General features: G+C 49.5%; 1 protein-coding gene across 5 annotated transcripts in view; it reads left to right on the forward strand.

Annotated features, from left to right (window-relative positions):
- The first annotated feature begins 439 nt into the window (after positions 1-439).
- Positions 440-14,872, forward strand: part of SPOCD1 (SPOC domain containing 1) — a 34,687-nt gene continuing 20,254 nt past the window's right edge. For 2 of the 5 annotated variants that reach the window (XR_009462929.1, XM_059729581.1), the window contains exons 1-7: positions 440-500; positions 2,104-2,933; positions 4,954-6,664; positions 10,540-10,593; positions 11,900-12,004; positions 13,330-13,452; positions 14,468-14,573. Coding sequence is in view for 4 of the 5 variants with exons in the window: in XM_059729581.1 (XP_059585564.1) it covers positions 2,254-2,933; positions 4,954-6,664; positions 10,540-10,593; positions 11,900-12,004; positions 13,330-13,452; positions 14,468-14,573 (2,779 nt within the window). In the remaining variant the exon portion in view is untranslated. Of the gene's footprint in view, positions 501-1,019; positions 1,995-2,103; positions 2,934-4,953; positions 6,665-10,539; positions 10,594-11,899; positions 12,005-13,329; positions 13,453-14,467; positions 14,574-14,872 lie in introns of those variants that run through there. The other 3 variants (XM_059729583.1, XM_014611154.3, XM_059729582.1) reach the window with 3 other exon arrangements.

Genomic DNA, 14,872 nt, shown 5'->3' on the forward strand with positions numbered 1-14,872 from the left:
GGAGCGTCAGACACTCAGCCTGCTGGATGTGCTCGTCTCTCACCCGTGACAGATCCAGATTACGCTCTCCCCTCTTCTATTTCCAGGCTCTTATTCAGCTTTCGTTGCCAGGAGATCTCAAGAGCCTTCCAGGGTTTAAAATGAGCCCGGTGACTAATGTCTGCTAAGTGGGGCTCCTCTTCGTCCTCATGAGGGCACGTTCACAAGGGCAGGGGAGCAGGGATGCTTTGCTGGCCAGCGATGCCACAAGACGAGATGGCACGACTAGGGGGTGCACTTACTAATGGACTCCCTCCCTTACTACGCAGTAACAGTAACGCAGCAGCGCTTAGCTCAATCCACTTCCGAAGCTGCCTCAGAGCCACGTGCGCCGGCCCCGCCCCTTCGTCCTGCGCCACGTGCTGCGCCGCCTCGCGCCTTCCCCCCGCGGCCACGTGCGGCTTCGTTCCGGGTCACGTGACGGCGCGCCTCGCCCTTGTCACGTGGTGCGGGACTGCGAGGTGAGCGCGGAGGGACAGGGCAGGGCTCCCCCCTCCCCCCGGGCGGAGATGGTGCGGTCCCCACTCCCCCTCCCCCCGCAGAGTGCTGAGATTGGTAGCGTCCCCACGTGCGGGCAGAGAGCGGCCTCCACCCGTGCGGGGGGTCCTCGTTCGGAGCCCCGTGTGGAGGGTGGTGGCGTCCCCTCCCGCCGGGTGCAGAAGAGAGTGGGGTCTCCTTCCCCCTGGGGTGCAGAGCATGGTGGGTTCCCAGTGCCCCCCAGTGCAGAGGATGGTGGGTCCCCATTCCCCCCAGTGCAGAGGATGCTGGGGGGGGTCTGCATTCCCCCCAGTGCAGAGGATGGTGGGGCCCCCATTCCCCCCCCATGCTGAGTATGTTGGGGGTCCCCATTCCCCCCAGTGCAGAGGATGGTGGGGCCCCCATTCCCCCCCCATGCTGAGTATGTTGGGGGTCCCCATTCCCCCCAGTGCAGAGGATGGTGGGGTCCCCATTGCCCCCCCATGCTGAGTATGTTGGAGGTCCCCATTCCCCCCAGTGCAGAGGGTGCTGGGGGGGTCTGCATTCCCCCCCAGTTCAGAGGATGGTGGGGCCCCCATTCCCCCCCCATGCTGAGTATGTTGGGGGTCCCCATTCCCCCCAGTGCAGAGGATGGTGGGGTCCCCATTGCCCCCCCATGCTGAGTATGTTGGGGGTCCCCATTCCCCCCAGTGCAGAGGATGCTGGGGGGTCTGTGTTCCCCCCCAGTGCAGAGGATGGTATCCCCATTCCCCCCAGTGCAGAGGATGCTGGGGTCCCCATGCCTCCCCAGGTGCAGAGGGTGGTGGGGGTCCCCACCCCACCCCGAGGTGCAGAGGGTGGTGGTGCCCCCTCTCCTTCCCCCCTTCAGATGCGGAGCAGGGTGTGCTTGCCTGCACCTGCCTCGTGCAGGAGGGTGAGGCCCTCTCCATGCCAGGCCGCACAGTGTGACTGGTGCTACAGTCAGGCTGTGTTTTATTCCCATGGGGTGTGCGTGATGGTGCACAGAGCCTGCCTTTGCTTGCACAGCACGTGCACGGGCACGTGGGGGTTTCAGGGGCACGCGTGGGTGAATAAAATCAGACGAGCATGTATAGGCGTGTGTACGATGGCACAGATTACCAGAGCAGGTGTGGGTGTAACAGCTCACGGCTGTGCAAAACCTTGAACAAGTGCACGGTGCTTTCGGATAAATATGTTGACCTCTGGGCATCTTGGGCAGAAAGAATTAGGGCAGGAGCAGAGAGGTGGCGGGCATGCCCCCCTCCAAGGGGAAGCCTCCAGTAGAAAGCGGCTGCCATGAAGCGAGGGGGCTCTGAAGAGGGTTTGACCCGGGGCGAGTCGGCTCATGCCGTGCACAGAATTGGCCTGGAAATGCCAAGTGCAAGGGCCAGTGTTGGAGGAAGGAGCAGACGTGGCAGCAGATGCCAGGCTGGCGGAGCCTGGGAAAGGAGCAGAGAGCGAGAACTCCAGAGGTTCAGGTAGAGGCAGCTGTTATCTTTGAATCCAGCATTTCCCTTCAAATGATGCGGCTTGCGGAGAATAATGGCTTTGTTACTAAGCTACGTGGATGCTGTGTTTGTTTTCCAGCAGGTCTGTTTGTATGTGATGTGGGGAACGCAGCCCCGGCTCCAGGACTTCTGAACAACATCTTTGTGCCAGTTACAAGAGGAATGAGGCAAAACCAGATGTAATCGAGGCCTGAAGAGAGCGAGAACCTCGGGCGGTCCATTTATCCTAATGGAAAATCAGAGCTTTCATATCACAGCTTGGAAAGATCAGGCAGGGGGAGCGCCAGAGGGGATGGAAGACATTGTCGCTGCCTGCCTTGCGGATAAAGAGTCACAAGGCGAATGCTCAAAGCTTGCTCCAGAAGTGGACGGTGAAAAGGGGCCATCAAACATTGAAGGGTCTTCACTTGGCCCTGGAAACTGTGACAAAGCGCTGCCGTCAGAAGAAGCGCTTAAGGAAAAGGCTACTGTTGCTGGGGGGGCTTTTGAAAGCCCTAAAATAAGTGGCGTTACCGGTGATGACAATAAGGGACGCAGAGCTGTCCCAAGTGAAACCCGCTTCGTGAACTCGCCGCATCTTGATCAAGCTTTAGATGAAAATAATAGCAGAGAGCGCCAGAGCGCTCCAGAAATCCCACATCTTGAGGCCTTGGGGAAAAAAGAGAAGTTGTGCAATGTAGAAAATGTGGAAGTCCGAGGTCCTGAAGAAGCAGCGACGTTGCAGGAAACAAGGTTGCCCGGTTTGGGAGGTGTCAGAACAGAAGCGTGTCTTAACCGGGAAGGAACCGCAGTGAAAGCACTGCTAAGCCCAGTAGAGTTTGCAGGACCTGTTTCCGTCTTCTGGGAGCAGGGAACATCCAGGTCACCCAACGGCCCTGATCCAGGAAAGGAGGAGGAAGAGCTTTGCAGGTTTCAGTCGAATTTTTTTTTGCCCTTTTTCCTCTCTAGCTCTTGAGAACGTAAAGGAAAATAAAGAGTTCATTAGCAGACTAAGGCAAGACCATTGCCAAAACTCCCTTACCCACCCAAGGAGACCACTACCCACCTGCCGTACTCTTACAACCCCCTGGACAGTCTTAACCTCGTCACCCTCTCCCCTCATTGATCTCTTCCATAACTAGACCTCCCTTCCATTTTCCAAACCCTCCCAACTCTATCTGAAGGGCAGAACATGCAGACGTACCAGTTTCTGAAGCCATTTGCTTCAGTGAAAAGCTCCTGAGTTGCATCCTTCCAGTATTTGTCAGACCCCATTTCTCTGTCTTGCAGACTGAGGGCTGTCACAGTGCAACCACATTTCTTTGCAGATTTTGGATGCAGGAATGCTTGTGACACCCAGCCCCACATTTGGGGAAGGGATTCTCACCATAAGTCCTGTGAAGAGTGTGAATTTAACCTTATTTCTGCCTGTTTTGAGACTCCCATATATCACATGATTGGGGCTGGTTGGTATGAAGCCATAGTTGTTGCTCTCTGGGGACACAGAGAGGGAGGCAGCCTGATTTGGGTCCATGGCATCTTGTCTGCCTGCCCTAGTATTTATAGCTATCAGTTGTTTTTCATGAGGCCTCCTCCTCCTCGCTGCTTTTTTGTGACTCAGTCGTAAGGATGACTGTTTTACAAAAATAGAGTTGGAAAATAGGTGCGTTTTCAGGGACTTGAACAGGGTGAAATGGATTCACACTTAGGCACCTAAATCCACTTCTATGTCCAATAGGTAGAATAGATTCTGGCCTTAATTCTGTAATTGTGTAAGTTGTCACGATGCCCCGACCATGACATAAAACTTGATCGAATCACTGTTGTCTCTGGGTCTCGTGCACCTGAATGGGGAAGGGCGGGCAGAGGGCCCTGAGACCCCTTGGTCTGATGAATCCTTGAGAGAGAGCACTTCTGTGGAGGAGGAGGTCCTCAAACTGGACTAGAGCAGGCCAGCCTTTATGTTTCCACAATTCCCAGCTGAGGCAACTAAGGCTTAGTTTACTGTTTCATTCTTAAACAATTAAAAATTAAGGATAGCAAATAAAAATAAGCATGAATAATTCATAAATAATGACAGTAGTTATGCATCCAGCTTATTTAGTCACCTGAATTATTCATCCTCATTGCTGACTACAATTTTGTAGTACTCAGTAATCGTTAAGGGCCATATGCCATCTCCGTTCAGCTTCCGTTTATATCTGGGAGCTGCGTGCACGCGTATTCAAGAAGCATGTGGCTCTTTAAATACAGTAGCAACAAAGGTGCATGATGCAGCCCAGGTTTGTGGGAACATCAGGCAGTCTGCAGGTGCTGGGTGCGTTGCCATGATCTCAGCACCACCGAAACGTGTTACATCTTTGAGTGTGCTTCAGCTGGCCCTGTACGGTTCGTCTTGAGGCAGTGGTGGTGTCACAGATCGTTCCTGGCACCAGTGTGAGTGCCTCAGCCAGCAAGTGATGCTTCTTGATCAGCTGAGGTTTAAATATAGGTCTCAAGGTGGAACAGAAACCCAACCTGAAATAATAGCAATTTTAAACTATTTGAGAGTAATTGTTTTAGTACAGATAACTTCCGTTATGCACCATTGGTGTAATTGGCAGTCATAAAAGTGTGATGTCATAAAATCTTCGTGGGACAGTGGTGAGTTTGGTCTTAAAATAAGGAACGATGTGGGACAGTTGAGAAGTACGGTAGCCAGGTCTGCAGAATTGACCTGGGTACCTAAATTCTTAGGCTCAGACCTTGCAAGGCATGGACTATTTTCAGTCCCATTAACATTCGATGAGGAGTCTTGTGAACCCTTTAGTAACTTGGACCACCTTAATTCTTCACAAATAGTGTTGACGAGGGGGAGCCAGCATCTCTTTAATTAACTTTGGTTGTAGCACAAGTGTTTCTGAATTGTCCAAGCAGAAAGAAAACATTATTCTTTTGTTTCCCATCACAGCATTCACACCACAGCTGGCAACGACCCGGTTGCAGGCGAGAGAGTGGGAGAAACTCCTGTTTCAAATGAGGATGGGAGTGATGAACACTCAGCAGTTTCTTTGAACGGGGTCAGACAGAACAAAGTGCCATTGGAGAGGGAAGGCGAGATGGCCGGAGAGGGTTTCACTTGCAGCAGAAACTCTGATGTCAGAGAAATAAAAGGAGAAGATACAGATTTTAAGGAAGAGATCATTACAGCTTGCGGGCCTTTGGGAAGTCCTAAGAGAATGTGTGGCAGGAACAAGATAAGCCTTATGAAGCCAAGTTACGTAGTCTTGAAAGATCTCAGGGACGAGTTAAAAGAAAATGGATATTCGTTAATGAGCTCAAGTGGCGAGAGACTGTCATTGAACACCCAAAAGGAGAGAGAGACTGTTTTCTCTGACGCGTTACAAATCACTTTGCGTGGGGGTTTAGAAGAAAGCAACACTAAGAAACAAAATAAAGTCCCCAACATTAAGACAGGGGTGCAAAATAAGAATTCAAACAACGCGAAGATCATGGAGATCAGTAGGTCAGAGAAAGGAGTCACTTCTACAGGATCGAATGGTATTGATACGGAGATTCACTGTGCTATTGAAGAAACCCAAGAAAATGGATCACTAGTGGAAATGGGCTCTCCAGATTATTCAGGTATGTGTGAGCAGGGCATTTTCGCTAAGCTGTCTCTTCTGGAAGACAGGCAGAAGAGTTCCTCAGTGGATGCGTTACGTATACCGGAGGTGTGGGGAGTACAGCCGGATCCTTCCCCTCTCTCCAGCATGACCCCTGAGAAAGAGCAGGAAAAACCCAGAAAGGTAGTTCCCATTGAAACGCTTATAAAACACTGGAACAAAACAGATAGGGAATTAGGGAAAGATAACATATCTGATAGCTCCCTAACAGTGGATTCTAATAGAAAGGGATGTGATTCCAGATGTTCAGGAGGAAACCAGACCAGTCGTATTAGCCAGTCCAGCAGAATTGTTCTGGCACCTGAGAATACTGTTAAGGGTCTTAGAAGAAAGCCGATGGAAGAGACTTCTGTAGATCTATCAGTCAACAAGACTCAGCGCATGCTTGGTGACAAAAAGCCGTGCAAAGCATGTTGTCTCCTCTCTGCTCGTAGTGAAGAAGACAGAAATATCGCAGACCGGGAACCCATTTGCATTTCCTCATCTAGCGCGGCAAAGTACGAAACTCCTGTGAAGCGTGAGCTTTCTCGCACGATGGAGAACCATCTTGCCCCAGTGGAAGGCCCAGCGCAGAATTCATCGGAGGAAGTTGAAGTCTTCCACGAGCAGCCGAATGCAGAAGAGCAGAAATCCTGCAACCAAAGAAACTTCAAACCCAGCCGGGAAAGTGATGATGGTTCTTGGTTTCTGAGCAAGATTGCAGAGGAGTTGGAGGCTGTGTGTGTCGATGCTGAGCGCAAGTCAGTGCAACAGGACTCTAGAAGGGAGTGTTTCGGTCCTGCTGAGGTTGCTCTGCTATCACAAAGCACGGAGGTGTCTGTGTCTTGGAGAAACAAGGCCAAGCGTTGTTCTCCCTCTGGCATGCAAAGCAACAGGTACCGTGAGATAAGAAGCAGAGCAGCTCTTTTTTCCCCCAAACAGGACAAAGATGAAGAAATTAGCAGTGTAGGAAAGAAAATGGATCCTGATCCTGCCCAAGAAACGAGGCGTGAAGGGGTAGGTTTATAAATAATATTGTCCCAGGTAATGGTCATGGGGAACATACAGAAAATAGAGCAGCTTATGAGCTTAGGCTGCCTTGGCTTTACTGCAGTTGGCATCTGGAGCTAAGAACTTGGGTTAGCTTGGCCTGGGTTATTGCATCTTCCTGGGGTTGAACTCATGATTCATCTGTATATGTCCCTAGAGCTTCTGGGGTCATATCCCATGAGTTTTGCACTGCCATACCCTAAGCCACAGTGTGGGGACAGGCATCACCCAGGGAAGAGTAGTGAAGACATATCGTAGCCATCCTCCCATCCCCTGCAATCTTGTATCTTGACCAGAGCAGTGGCTCACTCAGTTGCAGGTAGAGCGTTGCACGCTCAGACCGAGTGTGACAAAGATGAAGCGTGACCACGCTGTAGATCACCAGGGGTCATAACTAGCTTACAGGCTTCAGCGGAAATTTTTTCTCCAGCACACAGTACCAGCGATGCAGAAAGATGAGATGGGCATCTTTCACCAAAGTGATTACTCTAAGCGGCCACTTTGAAACGTTGTAATTTAAGTTTGTCAGTTTAAAAGCAGTCGCTCAGCTGGAGCCAGGATGTTTTAAAAATATGCCTCCACATTTAGAGAAACGGTGTTTGTGATTCAGTCTGTGGCACTTCGGTCCATGAGTCCATACCCCAGCTTAGTGCCACGAGGTGTTGTGCTGATGGAAATGCTGTATCTCGTCTGAAGGAATCAGAACTCGTGGTAGAGGTGAGATCTTTTATTAGACCAACTCGATTTTTGCAAAAAATGAAAGTTTTTTTGGTGCAAAAATCGAGTTGATCTAATAAAAGACATCACCTCCACCATGAGTTCTGATTCCTTTTGCTTCTGCAATATGGCTACAACCTGGATATCTCATCTGAGATGCAAAAAAAAGTGTTCCAGCTGCTTGTGTATTCCGGGTTTAAAGAAAAAGAATAGGTTTCTTAGTCCTGGTGTTCTCACCATGTTCTCATTAGAATAGCTATATTTTACCTTCTTAAAATTTCCCCTGCAGTTTCATTTGGCTGTCTTTTCCCCCTTATCCTAGACCAGTGGTTCTCAACCTTTTTAGACTCAAGGCACCCTTTGCTAGATCCAAAACACCCCTTGGAAAACGCCATCTCTTGCTTTCACTCCGTTTATGCCTACCGAAAACTAACAGAGCAATTCTCCTGTTGCAACAACACTCAAAGACCAGAGCAGGTCAGGATGTTTTTAACACTTTGAATTCTTATCTGAAATCTTTGGTTTTAGTTTGTGAATTTTGGAAGCGTGCCTAACAATGCTGTTAGGCGTGTGGTCGGAAGGGACCACAATGGATCATCGTGTCCGACCCCCTGCCCCTGGCAGGAAAGAGGACTGAGGTCAGATGACCCCAGCCAGGTGGCTTGATAGTCACCCGGCTGGGGTCATCTGACCTTGGTCGTCTTTCCTGCCAGGGGCAGGGGGTCGGGCACGATGATCCATTGTAGTCCCTTCTGACGCTACAATCTATGAATCTATGAATGCTAACATTGCTTAGCACCCTGTGGCACCCTTGAAAGGATATCAAGGTCCCCTGGTTGAGAATCACTGGCCTAGACACTTGTGCTGTGCTTTGCTAAATGGCTGTCCTGGTCCGCCCCAGACGGTGGTTGGGGTGATTTCTGTAGGTATGGCAAGCAGCGCTCTTTGGGAGGAAATGGGTTTTTATTTAATTCTCCCTTTTTCTGGAGAGACTCTTTCCTTGCCTATTCTCCACATTGGGTCTTTTCTCCGCTGGAACAAGATGAGGATTTTCCTTCTTGGATTTCTTCCTGGTTTTTTCCAAATTGTTCCTCCTCTGTAGCGGTTGTAACACGTTTCCTTCGGCTCTAGTCTACGGACAGATGGCTCTTTTGTTTGATTGCTGTTACCAAGCTACTGTGCATAGTTTAACTTGCATCACGCTCCCTTTGAAAACTTCAGTCTCAGAAGAGTGGAAGACTGATTCCAGAATTGATTTGTTTTGACCTGTTTTCCTGCATTCTCCTGCATGATTGTACCTTCGGCATATGCTTTGTTCCCCTACCAGTGTGACACTGGTGATGGATTTGCAGGTCTGCTGTGCTTCACATGTGCTACATCATCTTTTTAGGCAGTAGAATAGAAAAGTATTTCATTCTGTAATATATACAATGTAGAATTAATTTGATGAATAATGCGTTGAAAAGGAGAATTTGGTCCTAGGTATCGAGAAGTCCCTGCCGACAACACGCACAAACAAGAAACATTTGGATGCTTATCTTGCTTCAAGAAACATTTGCACGCTTATCTTGCTGGGATACTTTAACCCCAGCTGACTTCCTGCCCCTTGGGCAAGGGGGCTGGACCCGATGATCTGACGGGGTCCCTTCCAGCCCTCATGTCTATAAAACCTATGCAATCAATGAAAATTAAAAACAGAAAAAGAGTCCATGCTATGTTTAGCCATTTTCTACCCAGTTTTCTCACATTCCTGGTAGTGACTCATAAAACCTGCTGCTTTGTGTTTCTCCTGTTTAGCCCGAGGGCCTGGTTGTACAAGTTGTGAACATCTTGAGAGGGTCTGAAACCCTTCCATATCCGTGGCCGTATGCGTTGAGCTCTTTACCGGGAGGGACTTAGGCTCCGACGAGAGGTCTTGTCTGCATTTTCCTGAGTTAAATGACTCTCAGTTAAGTAGAGACACTTAGCACATTTGTTAAGGCTGGTCTCGCCTCTTCCCAAACGCTTGTTCCAGGTTACGGATGTTTGTAGTCGATCCTCAGCTGAGCCCTAGGGTAGGTGGTTCATGGAAATTCAAAGGCAGCCCCAACTCATGGCATAAATGATGCTTCTGCAAACAGAGGCAGAAAACCCGGCTTATAAACCCACACCTGGCTAATCTGCAAACGTGGCGTTAGCTGCAGCAGGATCAGAGGCAGATCCACGGCATTTTGCCTCACCTGGGAGACAAAAGAGATTTCATCCCAGTTTTTTCTTAGTAGAAAACCCGGTAAGCAATCTCGCCTCCCCAAAACAACCCATCACTATAGCAACTGCTAGGCGATGCCAACGTGCAGGCATAGATATGCAAGCACTAATATAAATGGAGCTGTTTCAGGGGGCAGGAATACATTTGGGTTTGGCAAGGTTAAGAAGTTAGAAGCAAAGGGCATATTTATGACTCTCGGTCGTGCTGGGACTTGTTCTGGGGTTAACAGAAAAGACGAGGTCCAGGGCATACCAGTGTAGATGAAAGGCAGACGTGCTTACCTGGAGCTAGACGGAGTTGAGTGTACAAGTCTCACAACTGCAGAATCTATAGCTCTTTGGATCATCCTTCATCTGTAAGCACCAGTATGCTCCGCATTATTGAAACATGAGAGAGCTCTGTCTCCTTTGAAGAAAACCTGTTTGCAGTCTCGATGAAACAAGCTGCATTTTGCTGGTGTGCATGGAAAATGATTCTTTCCGAGGCTGCAAGACACATGGGAGTAAACCTGCTTGGGGCTGCTTCGCCTATCACCTGAAACACCTGTGGCACATGTCACTAATGGCACGGGCAGGCTCTGGCGTATGGCACATGGCTGATCGGGAAGGGGATTGGAGTGGCCCTCAGGGTGGGTGCGGGGCTAGTTTTGGCACACGTGCCATAAAGGTTGGCTCCCACCGATCTAAAATATCACTTGCCACTCGCAGCTCTGACCTGCCCCCCTTGGAGCTGGGCCCTGTGATGCTGTGTCTCGTGTTTTGCGACCGATTTGTTAAGGATCCGATATCAGAGAGGCATCTTGCACGGCACAGCTAGCAACGGACTCGATTGGGTTCAAATACGAGTGGGTAACCTGTCTCTTCTCTTTCTGTCCAAGGAGGAAGAGGAGACTTTGGTTCATCAGCCGAAGGGCGTGCAAATTGTGTGTTACGTACGTTTGCCTTTCCAGCATTATTATCTTCTTTGCATTCGATTTTTCAGTGAAACCAGTAAAGGCTGATTCATAGCATCATAGAAAATGAGGGTGGGAAGGGACCTCAGGAGGTCACATGTAGCCCATCCCCTTGCTCAAAGCAGGACCAGCCCCAAGTAGATCATCTAGGCCTTGTTTCCAACGGGAGTCTGAATCACCCAGATTTTTCTTTGCCATTTGCTTCCCTGAGCTTGCTGCCCCGTAGCCAACTCCTCCCCTCAGAGTTGGGAGCTAACTAAAAAGAAAGCACCGATCTGATTTGACAGCCTCTCTTCGGTGCATAACAGCACTTGAACAGTTCAGAAACCTTGATGCATTTTATCATCCTACTGCTACTACAGCGGTGATAAGGTTGCTGCTTAACAAGCCTGCCGTTCTGGGGGTAGAGGACCTCTTGGGAGCCTCTGGGACCTCCTGGGAGCCAACGCAATCGGGAGCCAAATTGAAATCACCCACTGGGGAAGAGTGAATTCGGCTACCTTCTCCTTCCAAAGATCAGAGGATGGGAATAATTAATTTCCCTCTTCAGAAAAAACGCTTTGCCAGTCAGTCAGAGGAGGAGGGACATGCTTACCCCTTGTTCCCACTCCAGTTGTTCGTGCTGTTGGATAAACCCGGAGGGGAATGGCTCCTATCACATTTGAAAATAGTTGAGATTTCAAAACGTTTTTATATTCCTCATTGTGACAAAATCAAAAGTTTTCCAAGTTTTTGGCAGAAAATATGAGTGATTAAGAACAGGATCAGATGCCTGCCTTTCATGCATTACTGTTCTGCATCTAAAGAGCTCATTATATGGAAAGCGCCAGTAGACGGTATGCCCGTGTGCGGAGGAGAGGCAGCGATGTGGACTAATAATTGCAGATCATTTCCTTTCCCTGTTCTCCCATTCCTCCCTTGGGCATAACAAAAGTGCCGTTCATCTGCTCCCGGCCCGGCTATTGACAGGCTGTTGCGGCTTGTGGGAGACCTGTTGCTCACGCTCAGGTCCTGAAGTGCTCGGGATACTTTTGTGGTTCAGCAGTGACTTTCTAACCAGTTCAAGGGTGGTTTTGCTAGGCCCCAGCGGGAGTCCTGCCTAGCACTTGTTGCCTAAAAGGACAGTGACAGTCCAGGGAAAGGAAGGCAGGGCAGAAGCGGGGTGGGCCCTGGGGAGTCCAGCAAAGATGTGGCAGTCCCCCATTGTGGGGCAGAAGGAAGGTTTTCTCAAATAGTTATTTTCTAGCCAATTCTCTGTTTTAAATTGTTTTGCTTTTTCTTTCAGAACATGTGCGGGTCAGTAGTCAGACTCCTGGGAGCCCCCAGCAAGGCCCATAAGACAAGCGGACTGAAGAGGCTGCTGGAGCTGGAGGATTCATCGGCTGGTGAAGTATGTGTTTGCTGCTGGTCCTCTCCAGTATTTCTCCTGACACCATAAGAAAGTAATACAACACGTGGCTCTGAGCAGCCACAAGAGAGGAGTTGGCAGGAGACGGATGCTTTCTCTCTCCAGCAGTGGCTTGAATTCAGACCCTGTTGTTAGTGCTCGGAAACCTTTCCACCCCCAGCCCTGCCTGGGGTGCGATTTGACAGGTGTTTCAGAAGAGCACCATTGTCTGATTCCTAAGAGACGGGCATCCCTGGGTGAAAAATCACCACCGTAGTTGGTAGCCTTGCTGCCAGAGAAGGAGTTGGGAGTCAATTTGTGCTCTCCGGTCTGTTGGATAAAGCCCTTCTAGAGAGGAATAGTAGGAGCAGGTCAGCCTCTCTTTGTCATGTAGCCCGGGTACCGGTAGCGAGAGCAGGTGGTGACCTGTTTTTGGTTTTTTTTCTCAGTGAAAGCAGGATGTTAGGAAACCGCTGTTGCAGCGAGGCTGAAGGAGACAGATTCTCAGCAAGAGGCTCCTAGATGAACAGGACTTCCTCGTGCCTGATCAGGGTGTGAGATCTCCGGGAGATCTTCCTCTGCATGCGTGGAGTAGAGCGGAGTGGGCCCAGAATCATCCCTTTTCATCTGTTTGGTGGTTATATTTTAGGGACTACTCAAATACCATTTTTCCAGTCTCAGTGGGACAGGAATGACATGATCCATCTCCTCCAGGTCCTGTCTCGGACACTGGCCTCTTCGGAGGCTCTTCAGACATTTCAGAGGCAGGCGTAAGAAGCCTGCTCTAGAAAGAAGTGTGATAGCTTGCCCCCCTCATCAAGGTGTCATCCTAATCCATAATAAAAATTGGTTCAAGATGCGAATCATGAGGTGCTTTTTGTCTCTTTTTGGGGGGGCATTCATGCTGGGGTGTCTTGCTATCCTACAAATGCACAATTTTTTCTTTGAATCTTATAAATTTCTTGGCCTCAAAAACATGCTAGTAGTTCAGCATTTAACTACATGTTGTACATTGACCAGTAAATAATGATTTGTGCCTTGTGCTATTACATGGGTTCAAAGCTAAGTGCCAGTCTCCCAACCCCCTGTTGCTGTCAGTGCTGTGATGGCAGCCTGCCTCCATTCGGAAAGGAGAGGATGCCTCCCGTTGTCCTTTTGGCATCAGGAACGGTGACTTCAGTATGCAGAAGTCAAGGAGAAGTATGAAAATAGGATTGCTCAACGCGGTTTCAGTAGGGGCAGGTAGAACTAGGGGACAGTGAGCACTTCATTGAACACTTGCTTTCCATTTTGAAAACGTGGTCACTGGTGATGTTTTTCTCTTTTAGAAAATGTCTGAGCCGAACTGGGGAGTGACCAGCAGCAGGGCTCCGAGGGCACGTAAGAGAGCGAGGCTGGAGGGATCAGAGCATGTGTCAAATGAGGGATCTGCTGATTTGCAGCCTGCTCAGGTATTTTACCTTTCACAGCATCCTCCTGACCTAACCCAGGGGGCAAGGGAGTTGGGGACAGCGAGGAGGTGGGGACATCTCTGATTTCCCAAACAAAAATTTAAAGTGAAGCCCAGAGCGAGGATCCAGAAGGCTTATTGTGTGCTTTTCTGCCTCTTACCTCAAGATCGTTTAGTTTGAGTCTGCCCCAGGTCCCTAGCAAACCAAAATTGTTACCAGCTGCTGACTGTCATGTGATGCTTTTTGTCATCTTTGAACAATGCCTTCACAGCTGCAACCTCAAGGGCAGCGGGAGGGGGGGCTTGCACATTGTATTTTGGATCGTGGAGCTGGCTGGGGGAATCCAGTTGAATGCATATGCAGGAAATCCCAGTTCTGCTTGAACTGGCTTTGCTAGTGGACAGGTGTCCTGCTGCAAAACAAGGATATGATGCCACTGTTCAGGTATTTGGAAGGTATAAATAGGAAGGAGAGGTTGTTTTCAGTAGGAAAGAAACAGTAAAGCAAACAGCAATGTGCTGACACTACCCACAGGCTCTCAAGATAGAGACTATGAACAAAAGATACTCTAAGCAGAACACTGAACTGCGTTTGGGTGTGTAGGACATGGGATGCATAGTTTAGGGAAGGGAATGAGTCACCAGCAGATTAGATAAAATCCCAGCTGGATTATTGCAGGGGGGAAATCCTGGCTGATAATGGGCTTGTTGACTTCAGAAGTCTCTTTAGACATGGGAGCTGTCTAGGGCTGAATCCCGCGGTCTTTACTTTGACAAAACACACGTTGATTTTAATGGGAGTTTTGGCTTTGTGAAGGTTGCAGGTTAAAAAAATAGTAATTCAAAGCAGTGCCTGATTCGGGTCGGATACGTGCCTGCAGTTGGGTACTTGCCGTCGTGTCGCTGAATGTTGTGCTAGTGAGAGTGATTGTGCACATCTGTCATGAATTCTCCCATATCCCTTTGTCGTTTCATCCCCTTTTTTCTTCTTTTCTCTTATCTCTTCCTTGCCATAGAAGGAAATTAAAGACAGCGACTGTAACGCGGTGCTGCCTAAGAAAACAAAGCGGCTCCAGAAACCGTATGCAGCACATATTCTTTGGCAAAGGCCTTTGAACTCAGGTAAGCTGTTACACACTGAAACGCAGAACAGGTGGCCAGACAGCCTAGCCATTGTGCTCTCCCTGTCGTTAGCTGGGCTTGTTCGTGTTCTTTGTTGTACTGGGTTTGGAGCAGGTTGCAAGCCTGCAGGAAAGGAGGTGTAACAGGTGGAAAACCTCAGAAGCTGCCGCCCGGCTGCAGGCGAGCAAGGTGATTGCAAGCCTGCTTAGGAAGACTGGGCGGCTGATACGGATAATGGGTTAGCCGCAGGAAGTAAAAGGCTCCCAGGAAGGGAGGCTGGGGAGAGAGGAGGTGGGTAA

This window comes from Alligator mississippiensis, chromosome 6 (assembly GCF_030867095.1).
Source record: "Alligator mississippiensis isolate rAllMis1 chromosome 6, rAllMis1, whole genome shotgun sequence".
Lineage (NCBI taxonomy): Eukaryota > Metazoa > Chordata > Crocodylia > Alligatoridae > Alligator > Alligator mississippiensis.